The sequence below is a fragment of the Oryx dammah genome, unplaced genomic scaffold (assembly GCF_014754425.2).
Source record: "Oryx dammah isolate SB20612 unplaced genomic scaffold, SCBI_Odam_1.1 HiC_scaffold_28, whole genome shotgun sequence".
Lineage (NCBI taxonomy): Eukaryota > Metazoa > Chordata > Mammalia > Artiodactyla > Bovidae > Oryx > Oryx dammah.
In genome coordinates this window covers 24,892,819-24,911,148 of record NW_024070212.1, presented here as the reverse complement: position 1 = coordinate 24,911,148, position 18,330 = coordinate 24,892,819, and the positions used below count along the sequence as shown (strand labels likewise).

The 18,330-nt window shown below is 42.7% G+C and overlaps 1 protein-coding gene across 3 annotated transcripts in view; it reads left to right on the top strand.

Annotated features, from left to right (window-relative positions):
* The first annotated feature begins 652 nt into the window (after window positions 1-652).
* Window positions 653-18,330, top strand: part of TTF2 (transcription termination factor 2) — a 48,842-nt gene continuing 31,164 nt past the window's right edge. For all 3 annotated transcript variants that reach the window (XR_005719364.1, XM_040230946.1, XM_040230945.1), the window contains exons 1-7: window positions 653-767; window positions 846-948; window positions 2,832-2,918; window positions 14,034-14,100; window positions 15,411-16,412; window positions 16,719-16,833; window positions 17,393-17,575. Coding sequence is in view for 2 of the 3 variants with exons in the window: in XM_040230946.1 (XP_040086880.1) it covers window positions 662-767; window positions 846-948; window positions 2,832-2,918; window positions 14,034-14,100; window positions 15,411-16,412; window positions 16,719-16,833; window positions 17,393-17,575 (1,663 nt within the window). In the remaining variant the exon portion in view is untranslated. The remainder of the gene's footprint in view (window positions 768-845; window positions 949-2,831; window positions 2,919-14,033; window positions 14,101-15,410; window positions 16,413-16,718; window positions 16,834-17,392; window positions 17,576-18,330) is intronic.

Sequence of the window (18,330 nt, the reverse complement as noted above, 5' to 3'; positions counted from 1 at the left end):
CTTTGTAGAGCTCCTCTCTGCAGTCTGTAATGCCTGCTTCCTCTAGGGATGCCTCTAGGTCTTAAATGCGTGCAAGGTAGAGTCGACCAGTTCCTTCCTCGCAAAGCTTCCCTCCTCCGGAAAGCCCCTGCTGCTACTGCTGCTGCTAAGTGGCTTCAGTCGTGTCCGACTCTGTGCGACCCCATAGACGGCAGCCCACCGGGCTCCCCCGTCCCTGGGATTCTCCAGACAAGAACACTGGAGTGGGTTGCCATTTCCTTCTCCAATGCATGAAAGTGAAAAGTGAAAGTGAAGTCGCTCAGTCGTGTCCGACTCGTAGCGACCCCTTGGACTGCAGCCTACCGGGCTCCTCCATCCATGGGATTTTCCAGGCAAGAGTACTGGAGTGGGGTGCCATTGCCTTCTCCGCCGGAAAGCCCCGCCAGCCTCCAAAACTCACTCCAGCTTCTGCCACGCCCCACCGACCGGCCAAAGACCAGGTTTCCCCCGCCCCATTTTTGATTTCGGCGCGCCGCGAACCTCAGGGCGGCAGTGTTTGGTTGGAGGTGAGCACATTTCCCGTCTGATAGGCTGATAGTAGTTAGGGTGGGTGTGGCTAAAGCCGCGGCGGTGAATTATGGGGGTTTAAGAGTGGAGGAGGTGGGTGACGATTGGTTTCTGAATGAGGAGGGCGGAGAAAAAGGCGGAAGCAGGCGTTGGGAGAGGCGGTGCCTTCGGAGAAGAGGAAAGCTGGAACGAGATGGAAGTAGTTAGGTGTCCGGAGCATGGTAGGAGGTCAGGGTCCGAGGGTCCAAGGGGTCTGCCAGCCTAGCGTGGTGTAATCGTTGTCGACCTTCTCTCCTTAGGGACTTTATGTCTTCTGAAGACCGGCGTCCGAGAAGGCCCGAATAAAGGAAAGAGCTTCTACGTGTGCCGGGAGGACACATGCAACTTTGTGCGGGCCACCGAGTAGGTCTCCGAGCTAGGCACAGTTCCCTGGGTCTGCACGTGGCCACTCAGGAGGAGTCGCCGGCTCCCCGCTGCCCAAAAGGAAGAGGAGAGATGGGACTCCTGGTCTGCAGAGCCAGGGCCCTTGAAGTAGTTGGTAATCCCCGGCATGCTGGGGACTACCGCTTGCTATGTGACCCATGGCTGTTTACTTTCCGTCTCTGGGCCGCCAGGGCTCTCATTTATAATCTGGAGGATTGGCTTCATCTGGATCCTTCTGGACCTTTTCAGTTCTGGGTTCACTGGCCTGGCCTTGACCGTCCGTTTTCCTGTTGGGACATTACTCCCATCCGGTTTATATTTGAGAACGTGCAGACATACCAGAAGATAATTGGCTCCAGCTTTACAATAGTCTTAGGCCGAATTGGTTTCCAAATGTTTGAGGTTAAAACATCCTGGTAGTCAGATTAACGGGACCCTTTAAAAACAAAATTCTCTGCATTTAAGTGGTGAGTTTGATACTCGAAAAAAACAAATTAGGGATTAAAGCTGAAAAGACATAAGTAATCTGATTCAGATCTCTCCTTTTTACAAAATTAAAAGCTGAGACCGAGAAATAATAAGCATCGTCTTTGAAGTGAGAAAATACTGTTCTCATAAGTGTTGTTAGTATTTCATAGTACCTGGTGTCCACAGTTTCTATGTGAAATTTTAGGCTATCACACTTATGCATTTTTTCCTGCTTTCTACTGAACTTGGTTTAGAAAAGGCATTTTCTACATATGTAAGACACTATGGATATCAATAGAAAAAAATTTTTTTCAACACATATATTAGCTTCTCATGTTTTCCCCGCGTGATTTAGGTGACGTGTTTTTGTTATACTTTGAGACTTAAGGGGAAGATTTTTACCTTTTTTCAGATTTAGAAAATAAATGTTTTAGAGGAAGTATTTTCTTTGCCTTCTAATGAGTTGTTTTTTCATTTGAAAGAAATTACTGGGATCCATTTAAATTAAATACAAAATGACTTTATTTAAATTAGTGTTAAATCTTAAGATAGAAGGGACCAAACAAATTACTCAAGCTATAAACATCATTATGTCAGGGTTTACTGTTTCATTTCTAATATGTATATGGAGCTTCTTAGGTTCAATACTTAGCTCAAGTTGCATGAGACACTAAACCACATTCGGATTTGTAGAAATTAAATATTAATGGAAGCATGAGATTTGGTTTTAAATAAAAAGGAAAATGCCCTTATGTAAAGTACCATTTATGAGAACATATTGCTATACAAACTAGTATAATAATATTTGACTCAAAGGTGGTTATTTGATAATTTGACCCATTTGGGATATGTCTGGAAACCAGATTATAAGCAAAAAGAAGGAAAATGCCACAGGTCATATGAGAGTACTTTAGATTTTTGCTCTCAAATATTATATTCTTACCTACTAAGAAGTTGGAAGGGAGGAGTTAAACTTAGGCCAATCAAGCATGAAGTGTTATTAGTAAAATGTGTTGCCAGAATTCTCTTGTTGATAGTGACAGCTAACAGGTTATTAGAGGGAAAAGGATGATAGGAGAACCTGGGAAAAGTTCACAGCTTGGAGGAATCACAGTATAGTTGTATGTAGCACAATATCATTTTAAACTTGAGTCCTCAGGAAAAAGATAAGTATGTTTATTGTCATACTTTATTTGGGGGCAGGAGAAAAGATGAAAAGATGGGCCCTTTCCCCAGAGGAAGGCACATGGACAAGAAAGTGTGTGGGATTTACAAACCCAGTAGAGATTATACATGGGCCCTATATTTAAAACACATATTTTAGATTTCATGTTAGGATATTGACCTCTATGCCTCCTAAAACACAAATTTCCTTTTTTTTTTTTCCCTTCTAGCATTCCTATCTCTCACTGTTTATTGCATGAGGACTTGGTGGTAGAGCTTCAGGGTCTGTCTCTATCACAAGGCAAGAGAGAATACAGGTAAGTGTCCAAAAGGAACAGTTAAGTGTATTTGTTTTTGTTTTCCTTTGCCTGAAAGGGTTATGGTCAGGTGTTTTCCTAGGATTGACTAGTCTTTAAAAGTCAGTAAAAAACAAATGGTGTTTCTGTATGTACAGAATATCTTCTGGACTGTCACTTCCTAACTTCTGAGCTACTTGTTGATGTGAGAAGCCTGACCTCTATTCTGGATAAACTGCTTCACCTCCCTCCCTCTCCAGCTTTCAAGTAGCCAATAACATCAGCTCACCAACAGTCATTAATTTGCACTTGCTTGTCAACTTTTTCATTCTGGTAGTAGAATGAAAGTGAAAGTTGCTCAGTCGTGTCCGACTCTGCGACCCCTTGGACTGTAGCCCACCAGGCTCCTCTGTCCATGGGATTCTCCAGGCAAGAATACTGGAGTGGGTTTCCATTCATTTCTCCTGATCTCTAGCTCTCCAGGGGATCTTCCCCACCCAGGGATTGAACCCGGGTCTCTCGCATTCCAGGCAGAATCTTTACCATATGAGCCACGAGGTAATGTATAAAAATGTCTGATGTATGTTAAGCACTCAGTAAATGCTAGTTTCCTTTTCTATGGGAACTCAGAAGAAGGGCAGGGAAGTCTACATAGGTGACAGATATTTGTCATGAGTATTGAAAAGTAAGTAGGAATTCCCTAGGGGCAAAAAAGAGGTCATATATAACAGACCATTCAGTATCCTGCATTAGTATATGGAGCATGAAGTAATTGCAAACATTTGGTTCAATGGTTTTTTGTTTGTTGTTTAGTCACTAAGTCATGTCTGACTCTCTTTCGACCCCATGGACTGTTGCCCACCAGGCTCCTCTGTCCATGGGATTTCCCAGGCAAGAATACTGGAGTGGATCTTCTTGACCCAGGGATCAAACCCATGTCCCTGGCATTGGCAGGCAGAGTCTTTACCGCTGAGCCATCAGGGAAACTCTGTTTAGTGGTCGTTTAGCATATATTTAAGTGGAGAACTCAGAAGATAAGACTGGCCAGAAAGGCAGGGGCCATAGGTAGTGGTCTTTATATGACATTTGTATGTAATGGTCTTTATATGACAGTTGGAAATTTATATATTCTAGATTGATTCCCCCCCCACCAAATATAGGCACTCAAGTACCATCTTCACAATTTTATATAACTGAAAACTGCCTATACTACTATATTTCTTTACTGAGTTATGCATGTAATAAGATGCACAGTTCTTAAGTGTTCAACTAGTTCAGTTTTGTTTATTTTCTGATTGAGTTTTAAGAAAGGTATATACCCATCCTTAAAATCAAGATCCCAGTCAAAATATAAAATATTTATTTCCACTACCCCACTAAGTTCCATTGGATCCCATCTAGATAATCCCCCCACCTATCATAGCTGATCACTGTTTTGATTCATACTGCATGTATTCTTGGAATCTGGCTTCTTTTATGTAACAGTGTCTATAGAGATTTGTCCATGTAGTTGTATCTATCAGTAATTCATTCTTTATTATTGTCCAGAATACCATTTTGAATACCATTTATGAAAGCTATTTTGTTTCATGTAGTTTTTTGCTATTTCTGTATATCTTCTTTGATGAAGTATCTGTTTAAAATTTTGCCCATGTTTTTTAGTTGAAATTTTTGTTGAGATAATTATAGATTCATAGGCAGCTTAAGAAATAGTACAAGGAGATCCTCTGCAGACTTTACCTAATGGTAGGTATACATTTCAGTTCAGTTCAGTTCAGTTCAGTTCAGTCGCTCAGTCGAGTCTGACTCTTTGCGACCCCATGAATCTCAGCACGCCAGGCCTCCCTGTCCATCACCAACTCCCGGAGTTCACTCAGACTCATCCATCGAGTCAGTGATGCCATCCAGCCATCTCATCCTCTGTTGTCCCCTTCTCCTCCTGCCCCCAGTCCCTCCCAGCATCAGGGTCTTTTCCAGTGAGTCAACTCTTCACATGAGGTGGCCAAAGTACTGGAGTCTCAGCTTTAGCATCATTCCTTCCAAAGAAATCCCAGGGTTGATCTCCTTCAGAATGGACTGGTTGGATCTCCTTGCAGTCCAAGGGACTCTCGAGTTTTCTCCAACACCACAGTTCAAAAGCATCAGTTCTTCGGCGCTCATTCAGTTCTGTGCAACTTTATCCTGTGCGCATGTGTGCGTGCTCAGTTGCTCCGTCGTCTCTGACACTTGTGACCTCATGGACTGTAACCTGCCAAGTTCCTCTGTCCGTGGGAGTCTCCAGGCAAGAGTACTGGAGTGGGTTGCCATTCCCTTCTCTAGGGATCTTCCCACCCCAGGGGTTGAACCTAGACCTGCATTGCAGGCAGATTCTTTACCAGCTGAGCCATCTTTTGTGTATTTACCACAACAGTCAAGATACTGAGCAGTTCCTTTACCAGAGGATCCTTCCTGTTGCCCTGTTGTAACTATACCCACCTTCCTCTTATTTCCCTCTGAACACTCCTGGCAGCCGTGAACCTGATCTCTAGCTCTAAAATGTTGTCATTTCAAAGTGTTGCATACATGGAATCATACAGTGTAACTTTGGGGGATTTTTTCTGTCTTTAAAATTGTATTATCTTTTGTTATTGAGTTGGAAGAGTTCCTATGTATTCTCTGCATAGGTCCTTTGGCAGATATATATATATATTGTGTATATTCCTCCCAGTCTGTGGCTTTGGTTTTCTTGACTGTCTTTTGAAGAGTAGAAACTTTTCATTTTATGAAATCCGATCTATCATTTTTTTATGATTTGTGCTTTTTGTCTTCTGTGGGAAATCTGTGCCTAACTCAAGATCATAAAGTTCTTCAGTGGTTTCTTTCAGAAGTTTTATAGTTGTTTTCTTTACTTTTTAAATGACTTTTTGGTTTAGTCTACGCCTTTTGTTGTTGTTCAGTTGCTCAGTCTTGTCCAGCTCTGCAAGCCCATGGACTGCAGCATGCCAGGCTTTTCTCTCTTTCACTATCTCTCTGTGCCCTACCTCAGATTAATTTGGCATACCTTATGAGATAGAAGGTCGTTTATTTTTTCATGTAGTATTGAATGAATGCCATCCAGTTGTTTCAGCAGCAGTTTTTGAATGTTTCCCATGGAAACACTTGGCACCTTTGTGAAAAATTGGTTGACCACCATGTGTGGATCTATTTCTGAACTCGCTAATCTCTTCCATTGATCTTTTCGCCTATCCTGACATGATCAGATAAGATCCTGTGAGTCTTCCAGCTTTCCTCTTCAAGATTTGCTATTCTGGGTCCTTTACATTTCCATATAAAATGTAGAATCACCTTTTACGGTTTCCTCAGAAAACTCAGTTGGGATTCTATTGAATCTGTATAGATCAGTGTAGGGAGAACTGATATTAATCTTGATCTTCCAGTCCATGAGCATGGTATATTTACTTATGACATTTAAAATTTCTTTTAGCATTGTGGAATAGTTCTGATTATAGAGTGCTATATACCCTTTTGGTTAAATTTAGTCCTCAGTGTTTATGTTTCTTGACAATCTTATTATGAATGGAATTTAAAAAAAAACATTTATTTACTAATTTTTCTCTGTGCTGGGTCTTTGTGGCTTTGCACAGGCTTTCTCTAGTTCGGTGAGTGAGGGCCACTCTTGGTTGCAGTGCCTGGCTTCTCATTGCTGCAGCTTCACTTGTTGCGGAGCACAGGCTCTAGGCTCTCAGGCTTTAGTAGTTGTAGCATGTGGGCTAAGTAGTTGCCGCATGTGGGCTCTAGAGCACCAGCCCAGTAGTTGTGGCTCACCAGCTTAGTTGCTCCGCACATGTGCAATCTTCCTGGACCAGGGATCCAAGCTGTGTCCCCTGCATTGGCAGGCGAATTCTTATCCACTGCACCACCAGAGACGTCTTTATAAGTGGAATTTTTAAAAATTTCACTTTTCTATTGTTTCCTGCTAGTACAGTGGGGCCAGGAAGCCTTTAGTCCCTGAATTTAAAGCAATCTCCTTTACATACTACTGGGGGCCTTGGATCATACAGAAATACTGTTCTATGTGGTAGGAAGATGCTGAGGAATTTTTTATTCAATTTGCATCAAAAAAAGAACTATGGAAGTTAGATTAGGAAGTGATGGCAGTGGAGGCAAGGAGCCCACTGAACTATTTGGGGCTATAGAGTGCCTACTACATGGCATGTTCATGACCTCTTCATAGAATCTACTGTGATAGGTTTCAGTATCCCTGTTTTATAGACAGATGAGAAAACATTTAGAGAGGTTAGAAAAGGAATTTGAGGTCCCAGCATTATAATGTGGCATGGCTTTGATTTGAGCCTTGTTGTTGTTGTTATTTAGGCACTAAGTTGTGTCTGATTGTTTTGTGATCCCATGGAATGTAGCCCACCAGGCTTCCCTGTCTATGGGAATTCCCAGGCAAGAACACTGGAGTGGGTTTCTAGTTCCTTCTCCAGGGGACCTTCCCAACCCAGGGATTGAACCTGTGTCTCCTGCATTGGCAGGCAGATTCTGTGCCACTGAGCCACCAGGGAAGCCCCTGAGATTTGAGCCTAGATCTAACCAACTTCAGGCACACCCACTTTCTCTAAGTGAAAGATGAATTTGGACTGAAGCCCTGGCATTAGAGTTGGGTGTGCTTAGACCAGTGGATCAGACAGTAAAGAATCTGCCTACAGTGCAGGAGACCTGGGTTTGATCCCTGGATTAGGAAGATCTCCCGGAGAAGAGAATGGCTACCCACTCCAGTATTCTTGCCTGGAGAATTCCATGGACAGAGGAGTCTGGCAGGCTACAGTCCATGGGGTGGAGAAGACTCAGACATGACTCAGGGACTAACACACACACACACAGACTGGAGGACACTTGTTGAAAGAGAATTGATACAATATGTTTCCTGGTGGTTAAGCGTGTGGTTAAGCGTGTTCTTTCCTCCATTTACTCAGCTGGAATAGGTCATGGTAGCACTGGATTCCCTGGGCTGTGAGGGTCAGTGCAGTCATGCCTGTGATCACTTTGTTTGGTGTTTAGCACATGGTCAGCGCTCAGGAAATGGTTTCCTGGTTGGGTGAGTTTACCATTAAGCAGAGCAAGGAAGGAAAGTTAACATCAGTAAAGGATGGCTAACACATACAGCTTTGGATTCAGTGTGTCTTGTACACGTGAAGCAGGCTGGAAAAGTGAGTCGGCAACTCCAAAGAGAGGTCTAGGCTAAGGAGAGAATCTTGAAAACTTGTCTCTATTACTCTTTACACAAGGTAGACGAGGCTGAGGTGCTCATTATTTTAAAAATAGAAAAAGAATTCTTGAGTGCATTTCTTTTAGCTCAAGTCTAGAACACTTACTAAGAGGAACTTACTAGAGCTTTGAAAAGATTGTTTTAGCACAAATAAAATACAGTTCTACAGCACACAACAAATTAACAACAAAGCAAAAAAAACAAAAAACAAACAGCAAAAAATCCAACAGGTATACCCTGATAAGTGGTATAGGCTGAAAACTTAAAAAAGAAATAGCTAATGTATCTATGAATGATGACTTCCTTAGTAGACAGTAAAGCATTTAGCCAGAATCCTTGCACTCTGGAGAAACATATCAGGTAGCACAAGCTTTTCTTCCCCAGATTTGGGTTTTCTTTTCAAGAACTTAAAGGACTTTACATCCTTGAATTAGTACTGTTATGTTTAATGCTTAACCTAGCTAGGAGACAGTTGTAGCAGATTAGTGGAGGGGAGGTATGAACCAAAGTAACACTAAGGTGCCCATTTTTCTTACCTTGGCATGAAGCTACTTTTTTGTGTAGTTCTCTTACTAAACACCAGATGGTACCACTCACCAGCATTTGACTGGCCCTTCAGCCATGACCCTGTTGTTGGGCATTAAAGAAAACTATGATTGTTGCTCAGTAAAACCAGAGATAAGAGCTCCTGCCTTGACAGGAACGATGTAGCACATGTTGATATACAGATGTTGGACATGGTCATCAAGCTCCTGAGTTCTGTTCTCTCCTCTCTTCCCTCTCTCTCTCTGTCTTTTAGCTTTTATTCTCAAGGATCAAAATAGATGGTAGTATTCTTCGTCTATAGATTGGTAAAACAGGTTTTAGTTCTTTAAATAACTGGTTGTACTGGGATGTTCAAAACACTTCTATGTTTTTCCTTTTTTTTAGAGGTGGTTTTTTTGTGCATCACTGGGTCTTCGTTGCTGTGCGCAGGCTTTCTCTGGTGTGGAGAGCAGGGGCTATTCTTCGTTGCAGTGTTCAGGCTTCTCACTGCAGTGACTTCTCACGTTGTCGAGCAGAGGCTCTAGGCATGCGGGCTTCAGTAGTTGTAGCAAATAGGCTCAGTAGTTGGGGCTCACCTACTTGGTTGCTCCAAGGCCTGTGGAATTTTCCCAGACCAGGGATCGAACCCATGACCCCTGCATTGGTAGGCAGATTCCTATCCACTGTACCACCAGAGAGGTCCCCCAAATGCTTCATTTTTAATAGCATATGAATCTGCGCACATCTAGGACACCCCTTTTGTGGTCGGTTGATTACTGGGTAAAATTGACGTGTAGATTATCTAACCCAATGATGATTAGCTAGGCTGATGACAGAGAGGCACTGGGACATGAGCCAGACCCATGCAGAAGGACCTCGGGCTCCAGCAACCCATAAAGAATCCCACTCAGCAGAGCCAGTACTGTGACTAGGTGTGTGGAGTGTCACGCACTGTGCTGTACCACAGGAGTAGTCCTTGTGTGGAGACGTTATTATGTGTGTGTGCTCACTCACTCAGTTGTGTCTGACTGTTTGCGGCCCCAGGGACTGTAGCCCCCCCACCCCGACTCGTCTGTCCGTGGGATTCTCCAGGCAAGAATACTGGAGTGGGTTGCCATTTCCTTCTCCAGTGCATGAAAGTGAAAAGTGAAAGTGAAATCGCTCAGTCGTGTCCGACTCCTGGTGACCCCATGGGAGCCTACCAGGTTCCTCTGTCCTTGGGATTTTCCAGGCAAGAGTACTGGAGTGGGTGCCATTGCCTTCTCCGCCGATCTGCATGTTAGAGGGCTAAATTGTATGTGTTCGAATGCCAGGTGTTTCTCTGACTGTAAAACCAACGGTAAGAGATTAAGGCTGATGAAGGTTACTGAGAAAGTGGAGGAATTGAGACTTGAACTTGGCCTTGAATGACCCCTAGCTGGTGTCTTCATTTTTCTTGTTCATAACCTATGCCTTGGAAAATAATTAACGAATATAATGTAGAAATTACGCTCCTTTTCATAATGGACTCAGTGTTTGCTTTCTCTATGACAATGTATTTCCACCACTTTCTCTATTGATTTACAATTTAATAAACATGACAAACTTTTATCCTGAAAACAGAGAAGCTCTTCTAGATTGTTTTTAATAAAAATGTAAGCAGAAACATTTTTTGCAGTGTGCCTAGCACATAGTTGATGCTCATTGTGTGTTGTTTACTTCCCTCTTTCCCCAAATCTTGCCCTTCTCCTGAAAGTCTATGACGTTTGGGCTTTAAAATACATGCTATTTATAAAATATTCTTTCAGTTAAGGTTTCAGGTACTTGATACACTTTCAACAGCAAGAATTTGTTCTTGACTTGTTTTCATAAGTAGTAGTACTCCCTAATAGTAGCCTTTGAGTTTTTTGCAATCAAGGCATTTCAGAAATTTTCAGAACTATATGCTCAGAACTAAATTTTCTTATTGCAGTAAGAAAAAATTAAAGAGACCAACACAGGTTTTTTATGGTGAACTTGAATGAGAAAATTATGAGTTTGTATGATAGGAGCTGGTCCTTTCTTCTTTTTTATTTTTTAAAAATAATTTTATTTATTTTATTTGGTTGCATTGGACCCTTTGTTGTCTGCATGGGCTTTCTCTAGTTGTGGAGAGTGGGGGCTACTCTCCAGAGGCTGTGTGTGGGCTTCTCATTGTGGGGTCTTCTTTTGTTGTGGAGCACAGAATCTAGGTGCACAGATTGCAGTGGTTGCAGGATGCAGGCTCAGTGGTTGTGGTGCACGGGCCTAATTGCTCTGTGCCATGTGGAACCTTCCCAGACCAGGGATCAAACCCATGTCCCGGCATTGGCGGGTGGATTCTTATCATCTGTGCCACTAGGAAAGTCCGTGTCTTCTTTTTCACTCTTATGGAACACTTGTCCATTTGGAGCTTGTTATCTTTGCTTTTACATCCAAGTGAAGTAATGGCATCGAGGGGTTGTATCTGCTCAGGATTCATTTTGAGTTAGGACTCAGACTGTTGTGATTTGTGTTGTATTTGTTATTTAGTCGCTAAGTTGTATTTGACTCTGCAACCATGGATTGTAGCCCCCCAGGCTCCTCTGTCCCTGGGATTTCTCAGGCAAGAATACTAGAGTGAGATGCCATTTCCTTCTCCAGGGAATCTTCCCAACACAGGGATCGAACCCACGTCTCCTGCATTGGCAGTCGGATTCTCTGCCGCTGAGCCAGTGGTGAAGCCCTTGTGTTGTGTATCACAGTGCTAATTTAAGAAGCTAGAAAAAGGACAGGAAATTAAACAGAAAGAAAAGAGAAAGCAGGAATTAATGCAGATAAAATTGAACTTAATGAGGTAGAAAGGAAAAAAAGTGAGCTAATAAATAAAATCTAGAAGCTAATTGATGAAGAAAAACAGAGAAGGCTCTAATATACAGCATGAAATACAGAGAGTTGCCCAATGGATATATTAAAACACGTGTTAAATGACATATGCAAAAGGTTATTCATTGTGATATTGCTTTTAATAGTAAAGGATTGGAAATAACCAGAGGGGAATGGTTAAATAAATAATGGAACATCCTTATAATGGAAAACTGCTGCTGTGTAAAAAACTGTGCAGTTGTAGAAAATATGTACACATAAGGAAGTCCTTTATGTATATGTTTTTATAGAAAAATCTCCAAGACATGTTGTTAAGTTTTTTTTAAAAAGGCAAGCAAGATATTTAGTAGTATGTATACTATGCTACCTGGGTTTCCCTGGTAGCTCAGCTGGTAAAGAATCCGCCTGCAATGCAGGAGACTCCGGTTTGATTCCTGGGTCTGGAAGATCCCCTGGAGAAGGGATAGGCTACCCACTCAAGTATTCTTAGGCTTCCCTGGTGGCTCAAACAGTAAAGAATCCACCTCAATGAGGGAGACCTGGGTTTGATCCCTGGGTTGGGAAGATCCTCTGGAGGAGGGCATGGCAACCCACTCCAGTATTCTTGCCTGGAGAATCCCCATGGACAGAGGAGCCTGGCGGGCTACAGCCCATGGGGTTGCGAAGAGTCAGACACAACTGAGCGACTAAGCACAGCACAGCATACTCTGCTACCCACTTGAGTAAATAAGGAAGAAATAAAGAAAATACATTGACCTAAATATTCATTAAAGCTATCTCTGGAAAGGGAAACCAAAAACTAAGAGAAATGGTTACTTGGGAGGGATGTGAACTGAACAGATGGAGAGGAGGTGCTTTTCACGGTCGTTTTATACTTTTTGATTGAGCATTTTTTTTATATGTCAAAGGCTCTTATTTAACTGATTAAATGTTTTCGAGGAGTTATTTGGGGTAAGGAAGAATTCAGTTGGTTCTGTTAAATTCAACAGTACTTAACTATTATGTACAAACAGCAAGGCTTAGGAATAAAGAGAGAGTTATCGCCTTCTAGTTGTTGACAGGCAGATATAAGCATAATATAACTATATACAACAAAAATACAGAAGCAGTACAGTGCATGAACAGGGCAGAGAGCATGCAAAGGCGGTATGTCTTGAACTGGGTGTGGAGGGACCTGTAGGATTGACAGCTGGTGATGGGGTAATGGTGGGCAAATAGGGGTAAGGAGGATATTCTTTGGATGGAGAGTGGTACACGTGCAAAGTCCAGTGGGATGGAGAGGGTGTGGCTTAGTTTGAGCTCGGGACAGCACAGCCATTTTTGCATAGCTGGAATATAGGTAGTGTTTGTGTGAGCAGCGACTGCCTTGCCCTGGGATGTAGGCCTCTAGTCAGTCTTTTTTTTTTCTTAATGAAAGATTGGAAACATATACAAAAGTAGACAGGATAGAATTACTGCGTGTGAGCTTCAACAGGCACACTCATGGCGAATCTTGTTGCGTCTATATCCTTGCTCCCTACCCACCAGCTCCTCCATGTTTGGAGACAAATCCCACATAATGTCATTTCTTCTGTAAATATTTCAGTGCATACCTGTAAAAAATATGGAGTGTTTTTTTTTAACCAGTTGGAGTACAGATTTCCAGAAGATTCATAAATACTATAAATAGTTTATTTTTTGGTAGTTTTTACTCGTTTGCTTAAGTCAGGATTTGAATAAGGTCTACAGGTTGCAGGTAATTGATTTTTTTTTTTTTTACTTCTCTTAAATAGGTCCCCCCAGTCTTTTTCTTCTCCCTTGTGATTTACTTATTGAAGGAATCAAGTTGTTTGTTTTATAGCACTTCCCACTGTTAAGAGTTTGCAGATTACATCCCCTGGTCTAGTTTTATGTGTTCATCTGTTTGCATTTCCTGTAAATTGTTAATTGGACCCAGGGGTTTGACCAGATTCAGGTTCGTTTTTGTCTTAGTTTTCTTTTCTTGGCCACGCCACTATAAGTTTTGTGGGGTCTTAGTTCCCAGACCAGGGATGGAGCCCAGGCCCCCTGCAGAGGAGGTGCAGTCTTAACCATTGGATAACCGGGGAAATCTTTGTTTTGATTTGGCTTATTTTTTTGTTTTACTTTATAGGAAGTATTGTGGCTTCTCATTAGGGACACATAATGTCTGGTTATCTCCTTTTTTCTGATTTTAGCAGCCCTTGTGGATCAGTGTTCCCATGTCAGTCATTCTGTAGAGTTAAAAGAATTAATCTATGAATACCCTCTGGTTACTATGACATCTGTACTCTTTCACTTCTCAGGTCTTGTAAATATCCTATGAGGTAAAGAATTTTTAAATTAAAATTTTTTAATGGAATACATGTAAGAGTAATTGGTTTCAAGTGACCTTTCAAAGCTGTTATCAAATAAAAGGGTTTCTTGAATTAAAAACAAGTTCATCTTTTATTTTAATGGATTTTCACCAACTTGATTATTTGTGTTTTATACTTTATCAGGTTGTTCTTCCGATGTGTTAAAAGTAAAGCAGAGGGGAAACAGTGGTGTGGAAATATCCCATGGCAGGTAGGAATTATTCATCTGTTTTCAAATCTGACTATGTAAAGATGTTTAACCTGTGGGATCATCTGAAAAGACCCTAAAGTCTGTTATAAACTGATTGGTCTTCATCATACTTTCTCTGAAAGACAGTTCTTTTCTTTCAGCAAGGTAGACCCTGTTGGGACTCTTAATTCAAAGGACTGTTTGGATTTTTTTTTTTTTTTTAATATTATATTGGAGTATGGCCAGTTAACAAACAATGTTGTGATAGTTTCAGGTGAACAGTGAAGGAACTCAGTCATACATAAATATCTATCCATTCTATAGTTAGTAATAGTAGTGTTAGTCGCTCAGTTGTGTCCAATTCTTTTCAACCCCATGAACTATGTATAGCCTGCCAGGCTCCTCTGTCCATGGATTTTTCCAGGCAAAAATACTGGAGTGGATAGCCATTCCCTTCTCCAGGGGATCTTCCCCACCCAGGAATCAAACCCAGGTCTCCTGCCTTACAGGCAGATTCTTTACCATCTGAACCACCAGGGAAGCCCATTCTATAGTTAGCATTCTCCTATTTAGGGAAAAAACTTAAATTTACTTGACTAACCTCAGGAATTTTTTTTTTTAATATTTATTTATTTGGCTACTCATTTTATTTGTAGCATGCAGGATCTTTAGTTGTGACATGTGGGATCTAGTTCACTGACCAGGGATCAAACCCAGACCCCCTGCTTTGGGAGCATGAAGTCTTAGCCACCAGACTGCTAGGGAAGTCCCAGCATGTTTTTATAGACTGATATCTACTTGATGTTTGTATAAACTGGGTGTAATTCATAAGCTTCTGGAATGTGAGAACTAGGAGAGACCCTGCAGATATCTACTACATGAGGAACTAGACTGAGGGAGGTCTTGAGACTTGTAGAGGGGTAGCTTGGACTTAAGGTTCTAGATTTGAAACCATCCTAAAGCCAAAATCAGAGCTGTTTAGGTTTGGGGAAAAGTTCATCTTGAGAGAGTCATTTTCATGAAAAATACACATTGTGGCTATTGCTATTATTAAAACAGTTTGACCTGGACACTGCTTTTCCTTGGGACCTGTAAAAGCAGTGATCACGGACAGAGAAGGAACCAAGCATTGAAAAGTACTGTTAAGAAACGAATACTGTGTGAGTTTGGCAGTCCTTTCTAGAGCAGGAAATGATCCCAGGAACATTTAGAAAAACTGGACTGCTTTTACTGCTTTTACTTTTTCCATTTCCTCTGAAGAAAGGCCTTCTAGGTGTGAAGGTTGCATTCATATTTTATATTAAGATTAGATTATTTCCTTTGTCTTTTAGGATCCTAATTCTAAAGAACATTCTGGAACCAGTAAGTCTCAGCTTGCCTCTGAGCCATCTCATTATCCTTCCAGCCAGCAGAGAAACCCGTTCAAGGTACTTGATAAGAATCAAGAACCATCCGTCTGGAAACAGTTCATCAAAGGTGAAGATGAGGAAAAGACAGCTGATAAGAAGCAAAGAGAAAAGGGAGATCCACTCCTGGATCAAAAGAAGGAACAGAAGCCGGAATCTAAGTGCTGGGCGGAGAAAGAGCTCTCATCTGGCCTGGGAGTAAAGAAAAAACAATCTGCAGTTCAAGACAAACAGCAAAGGGAGAAGACAGAGTTTCAGTGTGAAGCAAAGGAGATAGAAGGGATGCACAAAAGAGACCTTTTAGAGATGAAATCCAAACAGGTCTGTGGAAATGGGCTCAGAGAACCATCTGCATTTCAGGTGAAGTCAGATAGCGAGAGTCAGTCTGTCCAAAAAGAATCAGAACCTCTGACAGAAAAGGAAACTAAGCTTTTGCCTCGAATTGTTCACAGTCAACACTCAATAAGCCAGCCCCTGAAAGGGGAGCACCTCAACAAGGAGCACCCTAAGAGCTGGGAGGCTAGAGAAACAAAGACAGGGAATGACCCAAGCACACAGACCCTCCAAAAGAGTCTGCTCCAGGGCCATTTTCAGGCTCAGTCGGGGACCCGGGACATGCCTGCTCCAAAGGAACCAGCTGCTCAGCCTGCACCACTGGCCACAGGGTGCCCCGCAGGAGAGAGGCGAGACGCTGACACAGACAGTGGTGGCGGTGAGGACGATGACGTTGTTTTTGTTTCGTCAAAGCCGAGGAGCCCCTTACTCTTTGACTTGCCTCCAGACACACAGGAGAAGAAGGACCTTAAGCTCCCTGGTCAGAGTATGCAAAGAAAAGTTTCTTCTGCCTCGAGTGTTTCCAAGAAGGGAGAACCTTCAAACCCGACAGCCCAACGTGTGTTCCTCACAACACAACTGAGACAAAAGAAGGTAACTGCCACCTGTGTTTGTTTATGAGGTCGGAGCGTTGCCTGCTGTGGGCAGGTCAGGTGCGCCACGAACAAGTGAAATATGTTAATATAGGGAAGGTGGATGTTTAGTTTCTGCCTTTTGCTGTGTTTGTATGTTCAGGATTGGTAAATCAGCTGGGTTTAGAAAGAAGAAAGATTCTGGTTTTCACACATATAGCTAAAAGACTAATGTCACAGTTTTAGCTTTCTAGGCTGTTTTAATCTGAAACTACCTCTGACACCTCGAGAGGAGCGAGTGACCCATTTTATAGGATCTGTTTTCCAGAGCACACTGGCATCCGTGAACATCCAGGCTCTTCCAGACAAGGGTCAGAAGTTGTTCAATCAAATTCAGGAGCTGGAGGAAGCGCTCAGTGCCCTGGCCCTCTCCCCAGAGCAAGGTAAAAGGGGTTCTGCCCCTGAACCCCGGGTTTGCATGAACTTCACGAGACATTCGAGAGCCATTTCGATAAAGAAGAGGTTGGGGGACTTCCTTGGCTGTCCAGTGGTTAGGACTTCACCTTCCAATGCAGGGGGTGCAGGTTCAGTCCCTGATCGGGGAGATGAGATCCCAGATGCCACGTGGCCCCGCACCCCCCCAAAAACCCAAAACATTAGAAGAGGAGCAGTGTAACAAAATTCAATAAATACTTAAAACAATTTTTTTTTTAATCTGAGGAACAGTTCCTGACTTTAAAAGAATAGGTTGATGCATTCACCTGCCCATCTTGTTGTCTGTTTCAGAGCTTCCTTTTAAGTTGGATCTGTGATTGATAAAAATTTCCTCCTATTTCCTGTGGACTCAAGTCCTTTCCCATTGTTTAAGAAGCCCTTTAAATGTTACACTCTCTAGAAAGCCTTCCCCTGCTCGTGGTGATCCCACCCTCTTGACCTCACCTCACTCATAGAATTCCTTCACTTTTCTGAAGTGTAATCTGTTCTTCCCTGTGTTTTGAGCAGACACTGAGGAGAAGAGTAACACTCGAGAACCTCAGCAGAGTAACTTCACCAAAGAGACCACTGACCCTCCCCACTTGGTGCCTCCCAAACCCCTGCAGGGTCAGGATCTGTGGCCTCTGGGTTCTCAAGGACTGAAGGCTGCCCACCAGGAAGCTGCTGGAGGGTCTGGTCAGTGCTGTGGAGGTGAGATCCGAGGGCCTGGCCTTGGGGGAAATAGCTACACATACAAGTTAAGTGCTGCCTCATAGATGCCTTTGTATCCATGAGAAGGGAGAAGCCATTCTGTCTTGTGTAATAAAGCTGGGGGTGCTCAGGTGAGTTTTTACACAGTGTAATTTAGATCTTCTTGAGAGCAGAGACTGTGTCTGCCCTGTTCATTGACCTTGTTCATGGCCCTTAATCAACCGGCTTGGTGGCCAGCATGTGGGAGTCATCTACTAAATGTTTGTGAGTGAAAACTCAAACTCACATCATGAGGAGGAAGGCAAACCAGTGGATATGTCTATAGTCGTGTGTGTGTCTGTGTGTCTGTGTCTGTGCGTCTGTGCGCTGAGGCAGGGCAGGGGAGTAAGCGACCGTGCACCAATAGACCCACAGAGAGCAGCACCACCCTATTTAAATGAGCGTTTCCATCCTGAACTCTGCAGACAGCAATGAATTCTGAAGCAGCTGCAGGAGAAGGATCCCCAGAAGAGCCTCAACTATGTAATATGATCATACGGTTTACTGCCTCGAGTGTACACAGGAACTCGGGTGGGCTGACAGCGATGAGAAGAGCAAAAGCCAGTTTTCTCATGAGAACTGCTCAGGTTGTGGAAAGGAAAAGGAGAGAAAAAAGAAAACCGGAGGGAGGGGAGAAAAGTTGAAAAGCAGTAGTCAGAAGAGGGTAAGGGATAGACAGGGTGCCATGTGACACAAGGATCCCTCTAAAAGGGCAC